The sequence below is a fragment of the Sorex fumeus genome, unplaced genomic scaffold, assembly GCF_029834395.1.
Source record: "Sorex fumeus unplaced genomic scaffold, SorFum_2.1 ptg000006l, whole genome shotgun sequence".
Taxonomy (NCBI): domain Eukaryota; kingdom Metazoa; phylum Chordata; class Mammalia; order Eulipotyphla; family Soricidae; genus Sorex; species Sorex fumeus.
Genome location: NW_026606063.1, coordinates 57,420,635 through 57,440,440, shown reverse-complemented (window position 1 = coordinate 57,440,440; position 19,806 = coordinate 57,420,635). Strand labels below are relative to the sequence as shown.

The window sequence follows — 19,806 nt, the reverse complement described above, 5'->3', positions numbered from 1 at the left end:
CCTAAAGTTCCATATTTATATGTGGTCAGGTAATTGTCCGCTCACATATTCTGTTTCTCAGATGACTCTTGAAGCGTATGAATCTGGCTGAAAGGATAATCCCCAGTTGGGGAGCCAGGGTATATGGTGTGAGAGCTGGAGGGACAAGGGCAGTGCGATCCTCCAGCGAGGGTGGGAAACTGAAGCAGGGGGAGCTGAGGCTTGGTAGGCAGCCAGGAGCCAAAGGAGGGTGTTGTGGTCTGTGCTGGACAGTTTCTCCTTTATTCTGGTGGTTTGGGGCACCTGAACAAGGTGTCCTGCCTGGCGTCCTTCAGGAGTTGGGTGGGGGTGCTAGAATGATACAATCCAATGCAGGGGACTTGGAACCTGGAATGCCATTGTATAAGGCTTCCTGTTGGTTCACTTGAAGAAAATAAAATTTTTTGTTTGTTTTCATGGTTTTTGGGTCACATCTGGCAGTGCTCAGGGCTTATTCCTGATTCTGTGCTCAGGGATCATCACTGGAGGTGTTTAGGGGAATTATATGGGGTGCTGGGGATTGAACTCAGGTTGGTACGTTCAAGGTAAATGCCCGACCCACTGAACTAGTGCTCTAGCCCTTAAAAGGATAGATTTTCTCAGGAGTGCTGGAAAGAGAGCATTAGACCCTCTGAATTCTGAAGGATGGGTGGGCAGGTGGAGGAGTCCCATGTATGACATCATGAGATCATGGGTGAGGGGAGAAGTGTTGGTATTAATAGTTCCAGATAGGTTCCAGTCACCTCTCCATCACCCCCCAGGTCCCCCACCACAGCCTGCCACCTGACTCATTCTCCAAATCCCCTCCTCTCTACCAAATTGCTCGCTCCCTCTGCAGGATGGAGAGCCAACAGCCTCCTCCTCCGCAGACACACAGGCTCTCCCAGAGTGGCCCCCTCCCATGGCCCGCATTGATCAGACTGGGCCGTGTTCTGAGGTTGTGACTTAGCCAAGGACACATAGTAAGGCTCACAGGTCATTGCTTTTGTCTTCCTTCCAGTGCACCATCTCTTTATATGTGTCTTATTTGGTCAAGCGGCAGTTCGAGGAGATAGGTATGTTCTTCCATGGGGCTTAGCTCTGCCCTGATCTGAATTTAACAAGTTTCTTAGCACTAAGCCCAGAGCTTAATGGGCTCATTGAGACCTAAGACATGTCTCTTGAGGCCCACACAGAAGGATTGTGGCCAGGTCAGGATATGGGGACAGTCACCCACTGAGGCCATCTGTTATCCCAACATGTCCTTCTGCTATCTCTAAGCCCAAGATTCCACTTCCAAAGGGCTGCAGATAAAGGTGGACTGAACATTTCTAGGAGTTTCCATGTGTGGGGCATTGGGCTTAAGGATCCTGAGTGACTGGGGGTAGGGGATGGGAATGTTCTTGAGAAAACATGTCATGCCTTTGCGCCTCATGACCATGATTTTTGGTGACAAACTGACCACTGGGGGTAGAGTTATTAAATGGAGGAGAAGGGGCAGGGCAGTAATTGAACAGGATTTGCATACAGGAGGTCTGTGTTTGATCCCCAATACCACATGGCCACGGAGCACCACTAGAAGTGACCCCCACTGCACAGAGCTGGGAGTTGCCCCAGAGCACTGCGGGGTGGGCCCCTCAAACATGATGAAATGGGGAAAGCACCTCAAAAGCTCCCAAGCCTCAGCCTCTGGGCACTCATCTAGACTGTGTTTCTCAGGGAATGAAGACCTCCTGGGCTTAGCCACTCGCGAAGTGGCCAAGCAGTATGTGACGTTCCCCAGCTCCTCCATGCCTAAAGCCCTGTCCTCTAAACCACAGCACTTCCAGGTGAGGCCCCTTCAGCTGAAAGACCCCTGTGCGCCTGCCCCCTGACACAGTCCCTGGTAGTCCCTATCTCTCTCCTTGACCTCAGTAGGCGGTTGGGCACATCAGGAGCCCTTCAGCTGTTGGCCACACCAGGCTGGCCATGTACCAGGTGGTGGAGAGTGTGAGAAGATTCCAGGTTTCAGTATGAGCTTTAGTAGCTCAATCCCACAACTTTCCAACTCCCCCAGGATGTGGAGTGTGTGACTGGCCCTCCCGGATGTAATTTCACCTGCACCCAGGCCTGCCCCTCACCCAGGAGCCTGGCAACCTTGACTGCTGCTCACCTTCACCCCACCTCCTCATCCAGCTTCCTAGTCCTCAGTCACCATATCTCCTGATGCACTTACTTCTTCATCATCTTTTTGTTCCCTGCCTGAACCACCATCCTCACATCCCTGGACCACCTCAACAAGCTTCCCCCAGATTCCTATCAGAGGAGTCTCCAAGATATGATTCTTCTCCTTTAGAGTATCCTTTAAAATGAGGACATGCCAGTCTCCTCAGGAACAAACTCAACGATGGGCCTTATGAGTTCTAGATAACCTAAGCCCACAGATATCCCCAGGCTGCAGCTTCCAGTCACCATCTCCCTTGCCCATCGCTTTTTTTTCCTTTTTTTTGCTTTTTGGATCATACCTGGAGATGCACAGGGGTTACTCCTGGCTCTGCACTCAAGAATTACTCCTGGAGATGCTTGAGGGACCATGTGGGATGCTGGAAATCAAATCCAGGTTGGCCGTATGGAAAGCAAACACCCTACTTGCTGTGCTATCACTACAGCCCCCTTGCCTGTCCCTCTTAACCCGCACCACCACCCCAGGAATGTCTAGGCCCCATTCTCAAATCTCCAGCCACCAGGCCTGGCTCATACTATTGTGTCCTTGGGAATACCATCTCTCTCTCTTATGAGATTCCATCCATTTCACCAAATTTTATTCCCACCAAGGTAGATCCCCAATTGCCCTCTCCCTCATGACTGAGGGAGGGCAGATTCAGACCTGTAAGGTTGGTCTAGTCCAATCTCTGAGGGTCTGGTAGCTGCATGTGTTTCATCCCTGCCACAGCCTTGAGAAAAGTGTCAGACCCATGGCCCGGCCTGGGAGGGCTATATGCTGACTACCCTTAAGCATCACAACAAACCCTCTCAACTATGCTCTGCCAGATATTAGCTCCACCTCCTCATCCACCCTGATATTTAGTCAGCTTGATCTCGTGTGGGCTCTGCCTGGCTCTTCTCCCTAATGCCTTCTGGTTGTAGAATGCAGATGTCACAGTCCCTTTACTGACTGGAAAGAGTATAAACATAACAGAAGCAGAAGCAGGGGTAAGGCTCAGCAGAGGGCACAAGCCATGCATGTGTGAGGTTCTGAGTACCATTCCTGCCTCTGCAAAACACACCCACATATAGGGGCTGGAGAGAGAGTACAGCAGGTGGGGCACTTGCCTAGCATGCTGGTTCAATCCCTGCCATCCTCTCTGGTTCCCTGAGCACTGCCAGGAGTAATTCCTGAGTGAAGAGCCTGAAGTAACCCCTAAGCATTGCCAGGTGTGACTCCCAAACCAAAACAAGTTAAAAAAAAAAACACAAGAAATCACAAATCAGGGATCAAATCACAGGTCACAAATGAACTACAGAGAACTTTAAAATGTTCAATTCCTTGGACAGGAGAGAGAAAAAGCTCAAAGAATTGAGCACCTGCTTTGCATACAGGAGGCTCCCTGGGTTTGATGACCAGCATGGTCCCCTGAGTACCAGTAGGGGTGATTCTTGAGCACTGGTCCAGGAGTAGCTCCCAGCAAAGTTGATTTGGGGGCATACAGCAAGTGCGGCCCCCAAATCAACTCAGTTCTGGAGAGATAGTACAGGGGTGAAGGCACCTGCCTTATGTGTAGCTGGCCCTGATTCAGTGGCCCCCCAGACTCTCAGGAATGATCCCTGAGCACAGAGCCAGGTATAAGCCTAGCAAAATAGGCCTTTCTGTAGCCCTAAAACAAAATATAACAAAAAGAAAATGAAACAAAGGATGAAATTTTCAATTCCTTAAAAAGATCATAGACAAAAATAAAAACCACTTAAACTGAGAAGCATGATACTATTTATTTTTCTTCTGTAACAAACCCCAAGTAATTGAGAAGAGAGCTCAGTCCATGCAAAATGACCCGGGCAGGGGAGGTGATGATGTCCAGGAGAGGGAAGGAGGAAGCTAGGCCCGCCCTGGGATGGGCAGGCAGTTGGTCTCTCTCCTCCAGTCCTTCTCCTGAGAGTCCTTCCTACCTGTTGAGAACGTTTCTTCTCAGGAAAAGTTTGCTCCTCAGGGCCCCTGTGTTCTCCTCTGCAGGTTCGAGTAAAGGTGTTTGAAGCCCGACAGCTCCTGGGTAATGACCTCAAGCCTTTGGTGAAGGTGGTCATCGGAAGCCAGATATTCCACACGCGCATCAAGATAGGAAACAACCCTTTCTTCAATGAGGTCAGGGCTGTGCCTGTAAGGGATAATTGGGGCACTTTGGCCAAATGGCCAGCGGCCCCTTGGCATTTCCTGCACGGACTTAGCAAGGAGGTTTCTTTGCTGTGGCTGTTGATGTTGTGGGGTCAGAGATCAAAGCCAGGGTCTCACTGAGGCTTCGAGCTCTCCCACCAGTTGAGCTGCAGCAGGCTTGGGCATGCCTCCAAACAAGGACGGCCACCTGTTTGTAGTATGAACATTTCCTGGGCATCCATGAAGGATCAAGCATTGTGATTCAAGTCCTGGGAAAACAGATGAAGTCATTCAGAACCCTACGTTTGAGGGGCCTTCAGCCTGTGCATGCCTACAATGGCCAGGGGTAAATTGACGTGAACCATTAACACGGTTGGGAAACACTGACCATGTGTGTCCCAAGGCCATCGGGACTCCATCTCACCGCACTGAGTCAGTTTTTTAACTTTTTAACATTTTCTTATAGGGCCATGCCCAATGGTGTTGGCCATGGTGGTGGGGGATAATGTGGTACTTGGATTCAAACTCAGGACCTTGCACATGCTGGGCATGTGCTCTGCCACTTGAATCTTCTCCTTGTAGTATTGTATCTGACACACAATAGAAATTCCATAAATGCTGGATAGGTGAAATTGTGACTAGAACAAACAAAAGATGAGAGTGGGTGGGGGGAAAAGAGCTTAAAGGACTAGAATGAGTCCTGGGTTTGATCCTAGACATTGCATGATCCCCTGAGCAGTGCTGGGATTGACTCCCCCTTTCCCACACCCTGCACGGACCACTCTCAGGAGTGCTCTCAAGCACTGTGGGTATGATCCCCAAACGATATAAAAAAAAAAAACCATAAAAGCATCTTACTTGGAGCAGAGAGGAATAACTAGAGAGGAGGTGGATAAGATCCCCAAAATCATAATCATAAGGGGATCATTTAACAGGAAGAGGGTCGATGGGAAAAGACAATTCGGGGAAAAGGGCCAGTGTCCAGAAGCCTGTAAGCTGGAAACAGCAGAACTTGGGCAGAGCTGTAGCTAGGGGACAGGCTGGAGGGAGCCTGGGATTTTGAGGAGGACTGGGGAGTGCTGAACGACTTGTAGAACAGTGACTCAGCTTCTTGTCTCTGAGAAATAGAGTTCTGGGAGCAGTGGGGAGTGGGGGCAGGATTGAAGATGCAGCCTAGAAGGAAGGGGAAACTCACACCCAGCCCAGCAGTGAGCAAGGCCTTGAGCTGCTTTGTGATGGCAGCTCCAGGACCCTGGCCCCTGCCCTGATCCCTCTGCAGACCCTGCAAGGGGCCTGCTCAGCCTCTGCAGCCAGAGGAGGCACGTTAGGCCGGCACCGTGTGGCAAGTCCCGCAAATGGGCAGATGAGGGGAAGCAGTAGGCTCTGCCCAGTCTTCAGGTTCACAGAGCTCCTTGTGGAAAGGGGTGGCAGAAACATGATCTAGCCCTACCTACATTTTCTCCTTCAGATATTTTTCCACAACTTTTATCAAGTTCCAGCAAAGTTCTTCGATGAGCCCATATTGATACAGGTGAGGAATCAGATGAGATGGTTTTGCCTCCTTTTTTTTTCTTTTTGGGTCACTCCTGGTTCTACACTCAGGAATTACTCCTGGTTGATCTCGGGGGACCATATGAGATGCTAAGAATCGAACCCCGGCTGGCCGCGTGCAAGGCAAATGCCCTACCCTCCATGCTCTCTCTCCAGCCCCAGTGTTGCCTTCTTACCCACCTTAATTCTTGGAGATACTTGAACTCCAGTCCCCCATCCCCACTTTAAATTCAGAGTGGCTACAAATACGTTCCTTTTCTTTTTCTTTCCCTTTTTTTTTTTTTTTTGCCACACCCAGAAATTGCTCAGGTCTTACTCCTGGCTTTGTACTTAAAGATCACTCCTTGTGGGCTCTGGAGTAGGATAAGGGATGCCATGGACACAAGCAAGGGAAGTACCTTACCTCCTTCACTATCTCTCCTGCCTCTGAGTTCCTTTTCTAACCCCATCTTCACTGCTATCTTCATTCCCAAACAGTCCACCCATCCCCATATCTCTGCTTAACATACATTACGGAATTGCAACTGCGAGGCTCCCAGCCAAGTTTGAATATGAGCAAAGTACACCTTCCATGGGCCAGGATTCATACTATCAAAAGACCTCTTGGTTCCTCTCTCTGTGAGGTGTCCCATTCTCGGAGCAGCAAGTCCCATAACAGAAGGGGACAGGTATGTGTAAGCACCTCCTATAGGACCAGCACAGGGCTGAGTGGTCAGGCTCCTGGGAACACAGGACAGCGTGCAGCTGAGAAGACTGGGTGCTTTGGGAGTTGTGTTCTCTGATCCATCCCCTCACTGATTAGGTCTTCCTCTGAGAATGGCAGAGAAGAACATGTATTGAAGTGTCAACCAACAGGAATGGCAGGAGAAAACCTGCATATAAGTGTCAACCAATAGGAAGGGTTGAGTAAATACTGGAAAAGCTCAAATGTGTCCTTACAGGCACTTTCATGGGAATGTGGGTATCGGGTTCTGGGAATAACATATTTCTGGCATTCCCCCACAGGTGTTAAATTCCACGGTGTTGAAATTCCAGTCAGAGATCGGGAGATTCCAAGTGAGCACTAGATACAAGAGGAGGTTTGGGGAGATTGTTAGAAACCACCCCTGGGGCTCCCTACCTGTGTGTAGAAGAAAAGACTTGTGTTTCCAAGCAAAAAGTGCTCTCCCCCTGATAGTGTCTCCAGTTTGTTGGCTTTTATGCATCTTGCTGACTAATCCAATGCACTTTTGTCTTTTCAGACAGATATTGGATTTATATACAATTCTCCAGGTGGGTATCCACAGTTGCAAATATCCATGTTTGCTGATAAAAAAAAAAAAACCCTAGGTGTTAAAATGTCTCAAAAACTCCCTTGTGTTCATCAAACCTATTGGAGAGTATCACTATTTTCTGTACTTAATTTCTCACAGAAGCTTAATTAATGCGCTTTGGTTTGGTTTTAGGGCCACACCTTACAGTTCTCAGGGCTTAGTCCTGACTCTGCATCCAGGGAAAACTCCTAGCAGGGCTATGGGGACTGTGGGTTCTGGGAACCGAGCCCTGTTCAGTCATATGCAAGGACTTCCCTGCTGTACTAGCTCTCAAGTCCCAGACCTTAAGGCATTTTATTTTATAGTAACCTCTCTCCAAAAAACTCTAGGCATTCCTTTGGATCAGTGTTACCCTTTTATTGATGCCTCTGGTTAAAATGTCTGTTAATTTAGTTTTGTTTCATTTGTGGGGCATACCCAGCAGTGCTCATGGGTTACTCCTGGCTCTGTGTTCAGGGATTAGTCCTAGTGTTGCTCAGGGGACCATATGGGGTGCTGGGTTCGAACCCAAGTCAGCTGCATGCAAGGCAAGTGCCCCGCCCACTGTAAGATCACTCCATCCCCATGGGTTTTTTTGTTCTATATTTTATTCTTTTCTCCTTTCCTTCGGTGTGTTCATGCATGCTTGGTCATGGGACTCACTCAGCAGCAGAGCTTTAGGGGGCGGGTGGGCTACTTCTGGGCACATTTTGGCTTATCATGTTCAGGGCATCCCCGTGATGCTCACATGAGCTTTGTGGGGTGCACTCTTAGCAGGGAGCTTGCACACCTTTAGCCCTGGGGCTGACAGATTGTGATTCATAGCTGTGGTGCTCTCACATCCCCGCTGTGTACCAGGGAGCAAACCTGCCACAGTTCCAGAGATCCCCAGAAGTGGAGCCATGGGGACCATGCTCAAGGCATGGGGACAGCACTAAGGGTCACACTCTTGTCTTCACCCTTGCCAAGCAGACTTGAATGGCCACCCAGCCATCCTCTGGGTCCTGAACACCTGTTATTTGGGACCTGTATGGGGAACTGAAGTTTGAGCAGAGGTTTCCATGGCAACCCAGTCCTAACCCCATAGAGCAGGTGGAGATTTGAAACTGGGGCTGGGGAAAATGGTGGTCTGTGTCAGACCAGGAGGTACTGCCTGCTGGTTCATGGCATAGGAAGGTGGATCACTTTTTCCTAAAGGCAATATGTTGCCCCCAACCTCTGAGTCACAGTCAATGCCACCGGGAGAAGTATCTCTGAGTCTCCTCAGTGACTGAGCAGAAAACAGATCACACAGACAGACATTCCACATACCTTTCCCACAGTCACTCCTGGAAGGGCTCAGGGACCACCTGGGGTGCTCAGGCTCGAACCCAGGCTGGCTGCATGCAAGGTAAAAGTCCCACCCACTGTACTGTGGCTCTGGCCCCTAAACTGACATTCTAAAAGACTGACTTAGAATGGACCTGAACACTGAGGCTGGTATGAAGTTATGCCTAGCCTCAAATGAGCGTGTGCAAGAGTATGCACGCACGCACACACAAACATACACACACACACACACATGCACACGCATAGACGTGCACATGGACATACACATGCACACAGCTGGACTCCAGTGCAGGCTCCCAGCTTCCAACAGAGCAGAGGCTGCTGGGAGATGGGCTGGAGGATCGCAGCGCTCAGGCCGTGCTATCAAGACTGGTCTCAAGAAAGAAAGATAAAGACTGGAGGCTGGTCCCCCAAGGCCCCTCTGCCTCTGCAGGTCACATGCTCCTGAGGAAGTGGCTAGGCCTCTGCCAGCCACAGAATCCCACCTCTGGCTTGCAAGGCTACCTGAAGGTCACCATCTGTGCCCTTGGCATGGGAGACCAGGCCATGGTGAGGCTGCACCCCAATCCCAATAACATTTTCTACCCTGTGGCTTCCACTTGGCCCTCGGATGACCCTTGATACTTTTGTGAGTATGTTTGAGGAGGTGCCACCACTAGTAATGCTCAGGCACTCCTGGCAGTGCTCGGTACACCATGCAGTGCCAGGGGTTAACCCCCAGGTGCCCACATGCAAACCCTTTCCTCCAGCCCTTAGAGCCATTCCCAGCACAGTGACTACCGATATTTGTGTGACTTCATTTTCCCACAGGGTCACTTCAGGGTGGTCCATATTCCTATCCCAACCCCATGCTACCCTGATATGTAGAAGTTCAGGAAAGCCAAGTCTGGTGGTCTTGGCTGTGACCTTCCTATGACCGTGATGCAATCAGTCCTCTGATCCCTCCAGGTAGATCAAAGGATGCTCTATGAGACAGATGACACTGACCCTAAGATCTTCAGCTCATCAGTGGTACCGATCAACTTCTACTACCTGGAGTTCCTGATCTACTGCGCAGAAGATCTGCACCTCAGTTAGAAGCTGGGTGGGAGGGAGTGTGCCTTGGATTCTCATGGGTCACTTTCCTTTCCCATTTTGACACTAACCTAATATTTGGGAGTGGTGGGAGGATGAGGCTGAAGTTCCCTCAGCATTGTCTCAGGAAGGCCTGGGGGAGCCCTTATGATTGGGCCCCACTAAATGTGGCTTTCTTGCTGTTGAGGAGGGTGTAGGCCTCTGACATGTCTTTGATGTCTAGATGAAAACTCAAGGCTCCCTCTGCCAACCCCCACCCCTATGGCCCTGGTATGCCCTGACAGCTGGGGCACAGAGAAACAGCATAGAAACGGGAGAGGCCTATTCTGGCGCATCTTACCAGCAAGTAGAGGAGAGGGTTCAAGTGATTTTTCTATTTTCTGTTTCTTCCCCTTAAAAAACAATGCTGTCGTCTCAGAAACTGTTCAACATTTTGTTCACAGAGGCCGGTCAGTTAGTGAATCCCAGGTTGGAGGTGGAAATGTTTGGGGAAAAGGTGAGTGTCGAAGTGTGTGAAGGGAAAGACTGAGTTGGTGGGTGGGAGCCCAGGAATCCTATCCTAGCGTTTCCAATAATGGGTGGTGGGCCGCCTTGGATTAGGATCTCTGCCTTAGTCACAAATGCACTAAAGAGTGGGTGAGTAGATGAGAGAATGAAAGAACACTTGCAAATGAATGACATTAAACCTTTCACTGTTCCCTTTGGATCTATGTTTCTTCATCTCTAAATGAAGGGCTGGGGATTGACCATAAATCTCTATGAAGTTCTCTGCACTCTCTAGAGAGTAGCATTTTCCCAAATGTGCTGATGGGAAAAAAAAGATATCCTATATTCAAATCTTGGGAATGCTGGATGAAAGATGAATAGGTTTGTCTCAATTCATACAGCCATAATTTACAGCTTATTCTACCTGTTAGAAGCATTTAAATACAGCCCTGGGTTGGGGGAGGGAAATGCGTGTGCAACATTTGATGGGAGGAGTACAGAAGGATTAGTGGACGTACTTTTAAACCACCTCACTGAGTATTAATATCCCAGTGAGTGTGTGGGATTCCCCAGAGTGAGAAGAGATACCTTGAATGGTAGATGGCATGCAGTTTTCAAAAAGTGTTTTATATTCTTGTGGCTTGGGGTATATTAAAAAGTTTAACCATTGTAAAGGACTGGAGAGCTAGTACAGTGAGTATGGCACTTGCTTTGCACACATTCAACTCTAGTTTGATCCCTGGCACCACACATGGTACCCGGAGCACCACCGGGAGTGGCCCCTGAGCACAGAGCTAAGAGTAAGGCCTGAGCACTGTGGGGGTTCACCCCCAAATAAAAACAAACAAAAGAATTAAATCCATTGGAAGTTGGTTTGAGGGAAAGTCTGGGTCATGGCGGGCACACAGAATTGAGACGGCAGCGATAGGCTGCTGCCTGGCGTCTGTGCACCTGGCTCTGCCCTGCTGCAGAAGTCAGAGACTGGGGGGTGTCGGCACTGATGCTGCTTTGGGGTCTTTCCAGCTCATGACCAGGGTGCTGAACGAAACCGAGAACCCGATATGGAATCAAATCCTGGTCTTCAAGATTCAGGTATGGCAACTGCATCACACCTGCCGCCCTCCTCCTCCTGCTCGATGAAGGGAAGTCAGGGGGCTTGTACAGGGAAATGGATGGAAAGTGGGAGCCAAAAGGTATGGGAGGGGGTGGGAGGGATACTGGGATCCTTGGTGGTGGGAAATGGGCACTGGTGGAGGGATGGGTATTTGATCATTGTGTAATTGAAACCCAGGCACAAAAATTTGTAAGTCTACAACTGTACCTCATGGTGTCTCACTAATAAACATTTTTAAAAATAAATAAATAAATAAATAAATAAAGGTATGGGAGGATGGGGAGCCCTGATAGGAGCATGAAGAAGCCCATCACAATTTATGGGAAATTTTGCTTTATTTATTCAGTATTTGTAGTCCTCTCCACACCACATCTTTGGACCCTTGTGCTGAACCTCTGGCCTAGTTAGCAGACAGTCACTGAAAGGGCCCTGGGGCCTCTTGAGCACACCTAGAAGACCTCATGATAAATTATTCTAAAAAGTCAAAATTGGGGTCGGAGCCATAGTACAATGAGTGGAGTGCTTGTCTTACACACAGATGACCTGGATTTAATCCACAGCACCCCATATGGTCCCCCAAGGCCACCAGGATCACTATCGCTGAGTGAGAGCCAGGAGTAAACACTGTGCATCACTGGGTTTGCCCCCCCCACCAAAACAAATAAAAATAAAATTATCTCAAGGGGTTAGTGGGGAGGGAGAAGACACTTCGTGCTCTGGTGGGATGCACTTCATTTATGGTGGGGACAACATGGGGTGCTGGGGATAAAGCCCAGGTCAGCTTCATGCAAGGCAAGCAGCTGTACTCTCTCTGGCGCCTACTTTTTAAATTATTATTAATTATTATTATTATTATTTGCACTCAGTGATAATTCCTTGCAGTGCTCGGGACCATAAGGGGTGCTGGGGATTAAACCTAGGTTGTCATGCTCAAGACAAGCACGCTACCTGCTGTACTATCGCTCTGGCCCCTGACTCCAACACTTTCTAATCTTTGAGGCTAAGTGCCCTGAATATAATCATAATTCTTTGTTGGTGGCCTGGTTAGCAAACAGGAACATGGTTCCTAACGAGCGACATGAAGTAGGGGGTTATTTGTCCCTCACTGCGGGGCCCAAACTCTGTTTTGTAGTCTTCTCTCACAACCTGAAGGTCTCCTCAGTTCCCCATAGCAGTGTGGGTGCCAGTTCGACAATGCCCACCCCCCAGCAGTGGTGTGTAGAGTAGGACTAAGTGGCTGATAGCCCAGAGACTGCTGATGTGAGCACTGTCAGGGTGCAGGGACACTTTCTGGTGCCCGAGAGCATGCTGCTTTCCTCACACATGATATCTGTGTGATGTCAGTGACCTGGTGACCCAATGAGCTCCCCTCCTCCTCCTCATGGTTTAGGACGTAGGAGGGACGGTGGTGGAACACAAAATAGCCAGGATAGAAGTCAGGGCTTTTCCATGCAAAACATGAACTCCAGGACCAGAAAGAGTAAACAGGATTTAAGGCACTTGCCTTGTGCAAGGTCAAGCCTACTTCGGTCCCTGACAGAACATACATTTCCCTAAGCACCTCCAGGAGTGACCCCTGTGCACCACCAGAAACAAAACAAAACTTGCGCTCCAGCCTTGGTGCCTGAATCATCATTTTCCACCATTCTCATATGCTCCACCTTCTTGAATGATTTTCTAGACTCTTAAAGGAGTAAATGATGTTAGAAGGGACGTAGACCCATTTCCCATCTTTGCCAAGTGTTCCTTCCTATCTGCTCAGCAGGAGGCCCACGACTGACTCCTCAGTTGCTCTGAGACTTTAGGAATCCTCCCTTGGGCTGAGCTGCCTTTTTTTTTTTTTTTTTTGACCACACCCGGCAATGCTCAGGGCTTACTCCTGACTCTACACTGAGGAATCACTCCTGGCAGTCCTATGGAGACCATATGGGATGCTGGGAATTAAACTGAATCAGCTAGGAGCAAGACAAACACCCTAACTGCTGTACTATCACTCCTGCCCAGGTACAGCTGCCTGGAGGCTTTCCCAGTGTACTCACCAGGTTCCTCCCTCCCTGAAAGAAGCCAGAAATGCCCAAGCTCCTCCTGCAGCCTCACCCTTTTCCCGCAGAGCACAGGCTCCAGGCTGGGCCATGGGGATGCAGGGCTGCTCATCACCAGCCCTCTGACACCAGAATGACTGGCACTTCACAGTCTCTGTGGCCAGTTGGTCAGGGTACCAGGGTACTGGAGCAGGGTCTGCTGAGGATGGTGGTGCCTCTCCATCAAAGAGGGACCTCAGAACAGAAGAAAGGAAAGCCAAAGATCTAGGAAAGGGGAGGATTCTTTTCTTGCATACTTTGTGTTTTTAATTTTGGGCCACACCCACCTGTGCTCAGGGCTCACTCCTGGGCTCCATGCTCTGGGATCACTCCTGGCAGGTGTAGGACCATACAGGGTGCTGGGGATCGAACCTGGGTCAGCCCTGATGAGCAAGGCAAGTGCCTTTCCTGCTGTACTATCACTTAGGCCACACAGGAAAATCCTTTTTTTTTTTTAAGAATTGCACTGTCTGTCACTGTCCTCCCATTGTTCATCGATTTGCTTGAGTGGGCACCAGTAATGTCTCCATTGTGAGACTTGATACCGCTTTTGGCATACCAAATATGACACAGGGAGCTTGCCAGGCTCTGCCATGTGGGCAGGATACTCTCGGTAGCTTGCCAGGCTCTCTGAGAGGGACGGAGAAATTGAACCCGGGTCGGCCGTGTGCAAGGCAAACACCCTACCCGCTGTGCTATAAAATTATTTATTTGGAGGTGACTTCTGTGACTTTTTTTTTTTCATTGAATCACCATGAGATACACAGGTAAAGCTGTTCATGGTGACAGTAGAATTCTTAATGTGTTGGCTGATGAGATGGATGGTCAAAAATTCCCATTTGTTGGATTCATAACCTTAAAACATGGGGCAGCCTGACAGGATCCCATGATTCTTCTTCCAATGTGATGAACCAGCTGCTCCCCACTAGAGCACTTTCCTGAGACACACCACAGCACTTCCAGCTGAACAGACAAGGGGACAGAGGAGCTGGGAGACTGCTCAGCCATTCCTCAGGGGCTACCATGAGGGAAAAGGCCCAGTAAAGGGATCTGGGTCCCAGTTAGGTCTCAAACATGGTAGCAGTACATTTTTGTGTGTGTGTCGGGGGGAGGGGGCTCACACCTGGTGATCCTCAGGGGTTACTCCTGGCTCTGCACTCAGGAATTCCTGGAAGTGATCAGGGGATCATTTGGCAGTGATCAGGGGACCATTTGGGATGCCAGGGATCAAACCCAGGTCAGCTGCATGCAAGATAAATGTCCTACCCATTGTACTATTGCTCCGGCCCCTAGCGGTGCATTTTTTTCTTTTTGGGTCACACCCGGCAATGCACAGGAGTTACTTCTGGCTCTGCACTCAGGAATTACCCCTGGCAGTGCTCAGGGGACCATATGGGATGCTGGGAATTGAACCCGGGTCGGCCGTGTGCAAGGCAAATGCCCTACCCGCTGAGCTATTGCTCCAGCCCCATAGCAGTGCATTTTTTAAGAAAAATATTTGAGGGCAGGCTAGAGAGATAGTATACTGGGAAAGGCATTTACCATGCATGCAGCCTACCTGGTTTTTTCCCCAGGTCCCATATGATCCCCAGAGACTGCCAGGAATGATCCCTAAGCACAGAGCTGAGCCAGGAGTAAGCCCTTAGCACTGCCAGGTTGGCACACACACACACACACACACACACACACACACACACACACAGTTAATTGCTAATGTGGGAGAGATAATACTGCAGGAAATCACTTACCTTGAATATGGTCAGCCCTGGTTCCATCCCTGCACCACGTATCAGCATTATCAAGAGAGATCCCTGAACACAGAATCAAGAGTAATCCTTGAGCACAGTCAGGTGTGGGGAAAAAAAGAAACCGGCCCTGCTTGCTGGAGTGGAAGGGATAGTACAGGAGCTAAGGTGCTTGCCTTGCCCAAGGCTGATCAGGTGCATTCTCCAGCACTGCCTATGGTTCCCCTATCCCTGCCAGGGTCAGTCTCAAGTACAGAGACCAGAATAGCTCCTGAAAACTGCTGTGTGACCCTAACTATCATACTCCCCCACCAATAGCCTCCCTCCCAAAAAGTGAACTGCTAGGACTGGAGAGAGGTCAGTGGACAGAGTACATTGGTCCCCCCAAGCACTGCCAGGAATGATCCCCAAGCACAGATCTGGGCATAGCCTCAAGTGTCACCAGGTGTACCCTCCTCCCAAATAAAGAAATTAAAAAAAAATTTTTTTTCAGTTAACTGCTCGGCATGATGGGGAAATATGGAGACATTAAAGCCCCCTGCCCCCATAAAATATTTCCATAAACAGTTGGGGTGGGCACCAGGTCTTGCAGGTTCTGGAGCTTATGCAATTAAGGGGTCAAGTGAAGAAAAAAATATATCAAAGGACCCTGGGGCACAGTCCTAAGCAACTCCCAGGAAGGGCTGTTGCAAGAGGGTGTCCCCAAAGCCAAAGAGGGCTAAGCTCCCAGCATCAACTGACCTCATCCGTGGCTGCGGCTCACGGGGACTAGAGAGAGTCTGAGACCCACACCCCCCACAAAGGGCGTCTGAGTGACCCCACCTCTCCTCTTACCTTTCCCTGGCAGATGCCCTGTCACTCCAGCTACATCAAATTCAGAGTCCTGGACTGGTGAGCACTGGGGTGGCTGCTGGGGAATGTGGGAGGGGACGCGGACTGGGTGAGAGGCCCAGAGGCACAGAGTGTTTCCCCCTCCAGCCTCGGCGGCAAAACACAGAGAGAGATTGGAACTGTCAGGCTCTACCTCAACCAGATCTCCTCTACGGGAGCAGAGCTAGAGGGTAAGCAAGCCTCTGCCCCGCACCTGCCTCCCAATCCCCTCCTATATGACCCCAACCTCCTTCTCTCTCCTTCCAGGAATGTACTCCGGCTTCTTACCCTGCTTTGGCCCTGGTTTCCTGATTCTCCATGGGGGTGAAAAGGCCCCTTTCAGGATCCAAGAAGAAGGCGCTGTAAGCTGCTCATCAATTCTAGGGGGCGCAGGGGCAGGGGGATGGGTGGGATAAAATTCATCTTGCCAGGGCACTGGAACTGGGGAATTACCCAAGGAGGACCCAGTCCTTGCTCCTGTCCACAGTTTCTTGTGGATGGCCTTGAATCTGAACAGAATGGCTACGGATACACAGGGTGTTTGGCTACCTCTGAAGCACTGCCAGGAGACACGCATAAGCACAGAGCCAGGAATGGCTCCTGAGCACATCTGGACAAGGTCTAATCCTCCACACACAGACTCACAGACACACACACACACACACACACACACACACATACACACACACAGAGTGCTCTGAGTGTTCTCTGAAGTGGGGGATACTATGATGAGTTCTTAGATTTTTTCAGCAGATGCAGAGTATGTGTGAGACAACAGAACTGGCACAGGTTGGGGCCAGAGCGATAGTACAGCTGGTAGAGCATTTGCCTTGCATGCGGTCAATCTAGGTTTGATCCCCGACATCCCATATGGTCCCTCAAGCAATGCCAGAAGTAATTCCTGGTGCAGAGTCAGCAGTAAGCCCTGAGCATTGCCAAATGTGACCCAAATAGCCAAAATAAAACGAAATTAAAATTAAAAAAAAAGAACTAGCACAGATTAAAATATAAGGGAAGGGAGAGAGAAAGAGAGCCCCCCCCAGAAAGAGCCTATCTGATTCCCAGTAACTGAAGTGAACACTGCCAGAATTGAGCCCAGAGCACTGAGCCCAGAGTTACCCCTGAGCACTGCAGGGTGTGGCCCTTGAGCCAAAACTATATATTTATAAACTATAATATATGCTCGAGCGGGCCCAGTAACGTCTCCATTGGAGACTTTGTTGTTACTGTGTCTGGCATATCGAATACTCTCGGTAGCTTGCCAGGCTCTCCGAGAGGGGCGGAGGAATCGAACTCGGGTCGGCCATGTTGGCCGCTTGTAAGGCGAACACCCTACCGCTGTGCTAAGTGTATATTATAGTATAAACATATATATGCTGGATCACAAGATCAATGCCATAACTTGAATGGACAAAAGAAGAGAATGCAGCAGGAAAGGGTCTGAGGAGGAGGATCTCAGTGCTATTTGGAGGTGCTCTCTGTCTTTCTGACCTCTGCTGCCCTTATCAACTCTCAGCTGCTCCTATTGCCACCAGCCTCCTGGCAAACATGTGGCTTTAGAAGACACTAATTGGGAAGGCAGTGGGGAGCATTCTAACAGGCACACTCTGTTCAGAAAAACATTGCCGCTAAGGGGGCAGGTCATGATCTGATTGGTCAGGCTTGATGTGGACATCAGTAATTGCCACAGATCCCTCCAATCAGGAGGCATTTATAATCCTGCCAGTTGGTCAGCAGGTATATTGCATGGAGAGGAATACGGCCTTAAAGGTGTAAGAGTTTCCACGCACGTCCAGTCTAGGGTATTTGGGACTCCTCCCTGTAAGACAAGCGGGCCACCCTCTCTGAGTGACACCTCAGCAGAGATTTTCCTGCTTTCCTCATGTGCTCACCGTTATCCTCCATGTTCCTCCAGACTCTGCCCAGCTCTGTTAAGGATGGATTGGCTTATCGAGGCCGGGTCTTCTTGGAGGTGATAGCCCGTGAGACGGCCCGACGAAACCCTCATATGAATGATCTCTCCTTAGAAGTGACTAGCATGGAGGTAAACTCTGCAAAGAGGTTGCTGCAAAAGCAAGTGTTTCTCTCCTTACCCCAAATCTGCTGTGGGTTTGCTGCTGACCCTGCAAGGGACTATGGCCACAAGCTCAGTACACTTCAGGGTGGGAGCGGGGGATGGAGGATGCTGGGTCCATGCACCTGAGTCTCTCCTAAACCTCCCTGGGGTCGGTCTTCATGCCCTGCCCGGTTCCAGCTGGCCAGGGGACAAAGGTTTTGAGTGAAGAGCTGTGTCATCCAGTTAGGGATAAATGAAGTGGAGGAAGTGTGGATTTCTTCCCGGAGGCAAGGAAGGGCCACTGAGGCAGGAAAGGGCAGGAGGAGACAGGTCAGAATAGAATGAGGACAAGTAGGCCAGAGAGAAGTGAGTGGGTCACTCCATCCAGAAAATCGGGTTATAGTCTCAGGGAGGAGAGTTGATTCCAGAAACCTTTGGAAACAACGATCGGGGCCAGTGACTGTTTTTGACATAGGCCTGTTTGGACAACCCCTCTAGGGGGCTGCTCATTTTCTGCTGCAGATGACAAGATGGGGCCAGCATGCCGACATTGGCTTCCTGGAGGAGCAGGTTAGGGGGCCATGGTGCCCCCTTTTGGTTTGTGCTTATGTGAGAGCCACACAGTCTACTCCCTGAAGCTGCGACACACAGGGAGTGTGTCATCTGAACACGGACTTGTGAGGAGTGGGGTAGGGGGTGGATATGACAGAGAGAGAAAGGCCAAGGGAGCCGAAGGCACTGAGACACAGAGGCAGAGGAGCAGGGTTTGCCGGAGAATAAGGAGGTGCCTGCGAGAGGACCATGGGGCATCTTTCAGCCTTGGATGGGGTGAGGAGATATCCACTGGTTATTGGGAGAGAACAGGGAGCCTTGGGTCAGAGAGAAGTCAGGCCACAGTGGACAGGAAGAGTTGGAGAGGCAAGGCCAGAGAAACTCGGTTGGAAAGTGGAAAGAGATGAGATCACAAATAAACCAAAAAGGGGCCTCAGAGGGAGGAGGCTGTTTTTGTTTGTTTGTTTCATTTGTTTTGGGCTTTTTGGTTCACACCTCGAAACGCTCAGGAGTTACTCCTGGCAGTGCTCGAGGGACCATATGGGATGCCAGGGATCGAACCCGGGTTGACTGCCTACAAAGCAAATGCCCTATCTGCTGTACTATTGCTCCGGTCCCTTGTTTGTAAAATCAGGGTGGACTTGAGGTAGTTAATGACTAGAAGAAGGCAGGAACGGAACAACAGAACTAGAGAGGGGCTCACGGATGGATGGCAGGGCTCAGAATATGTGTGGTATACTGGAAGCAGGAGGATGCTCGAGGGTAGCCAAGAGCAAAGGAGTGTGTGTGTGTGTGTGTGTGTGTGTGTCTGTGTCTGTGTCTCTGTGTGTATCTGTGTATGTGTATATCTGAATGTCTGTGCATGTGTGAGATTGTGTGTGTTTGTGTTTGTGCTTGTGAATGGATGTGAATGGATGTGTGTGAGAATGTGTGAATGTGTGGGTGTGTGTGACAGCATGTGAATGTGAGTGCGTGAGCGTGTCAATGCATGTCATGTGAGTGTGTATGTGTGAGAGTGTGTGTGTGTGACTGTGTGTAGAGAGAGGATGTGTGGTGAGTGTATATGTGAGTATTTGTGAGAGAGTATTTATGTATGTGTGTGAGCATGTGTGTGTATGTGTGAGACAGAGTGTGCATGTGTGTGTGAGTATGTGCTACACGTGCACACACAACTTGGCTACCCATACTCAGCGTCGTCCAAGGAGAATGTTCCAGAGAAGAGGAAAGGTGAGGGGCAGTGGTGCTCAGAGCCAGTCTTGCCAGAGAAAAGTGCCTCCAGTCTTGAGGAAGGGAAGGGAGGGGACTGTCTTGGTG

At 49.9% G+C, this 19,806-nt stretch overlaps 1 protein-coding gene across 1 annotated transcript in view; it reads left to right on the top strand.

Moving 5' to 3' along the window:
- FER1L5 (fer-1 like family member 5) overlaps nucleotides 1-19,806 on the top strand; it is a 55,662-nt gene that overhangs the window by 5,692 nt on the left and 30,164 nt on the right. The window contains exons 5-18 of the mRNA XM_056129055.1: nucleotides 1,019-1,073; nucleotides 1,717-1,826; nucleotides 4,205-4,333; nucleotides 5,811-5,873; nucleotides 6,899-6,949; nucleotides 7,135-7,165; nucleotides 8,948-9,063; nucleotides 9,463-9,586; nucleotides 10,032-10,084; nucleotides 11,098-11,166; nucleotides 15,862-15,905; nucleotides 15,993-16,075; nucleotides 16,152-16,246; nucleotides 17,800-17,928. Of these exons, the coding sequence (XP_055985030.1) occupies nucleotides 1,019-1,073; nucleotides 1,717-1,826; nucleotides 4,205-4,333; nucleotides 5,811-5,873; nucleotides 6,899-6,949; nucleotides 7,135-7,165; nucleotides 8,948-9,063; nucleotides 9,463-9,586; nucleotides 10,032-10,084; nucleotides 11,098-11,166; nucleotides 15,862-15,905; nucleotides 15,993-16,075; nucleotides 16,152-16,246; nucleotides 17,800-17,928 (1,152 nt within the window). The remainder of the gene's footprint in view (nucleotides 1-1,018; nucleotides 1,074-1,716; nucleotides 1,827-4,204; nucleotides 4,334-5,810; nucleotides 5,874-6,898; nucleotides 6,950-7,134; nucleotides 7,166-8,947; nucleotides 9,064-9,462; nucleotides 9,587-10,031; nucleotides 10,085-11,097; nucleotides 11,167-15,861; nucleotides 15,906-15,992; nucleotides 16,076-16,151; nucleotides 16,247-17,799; nucleotides 17,929-19,806) is intronic.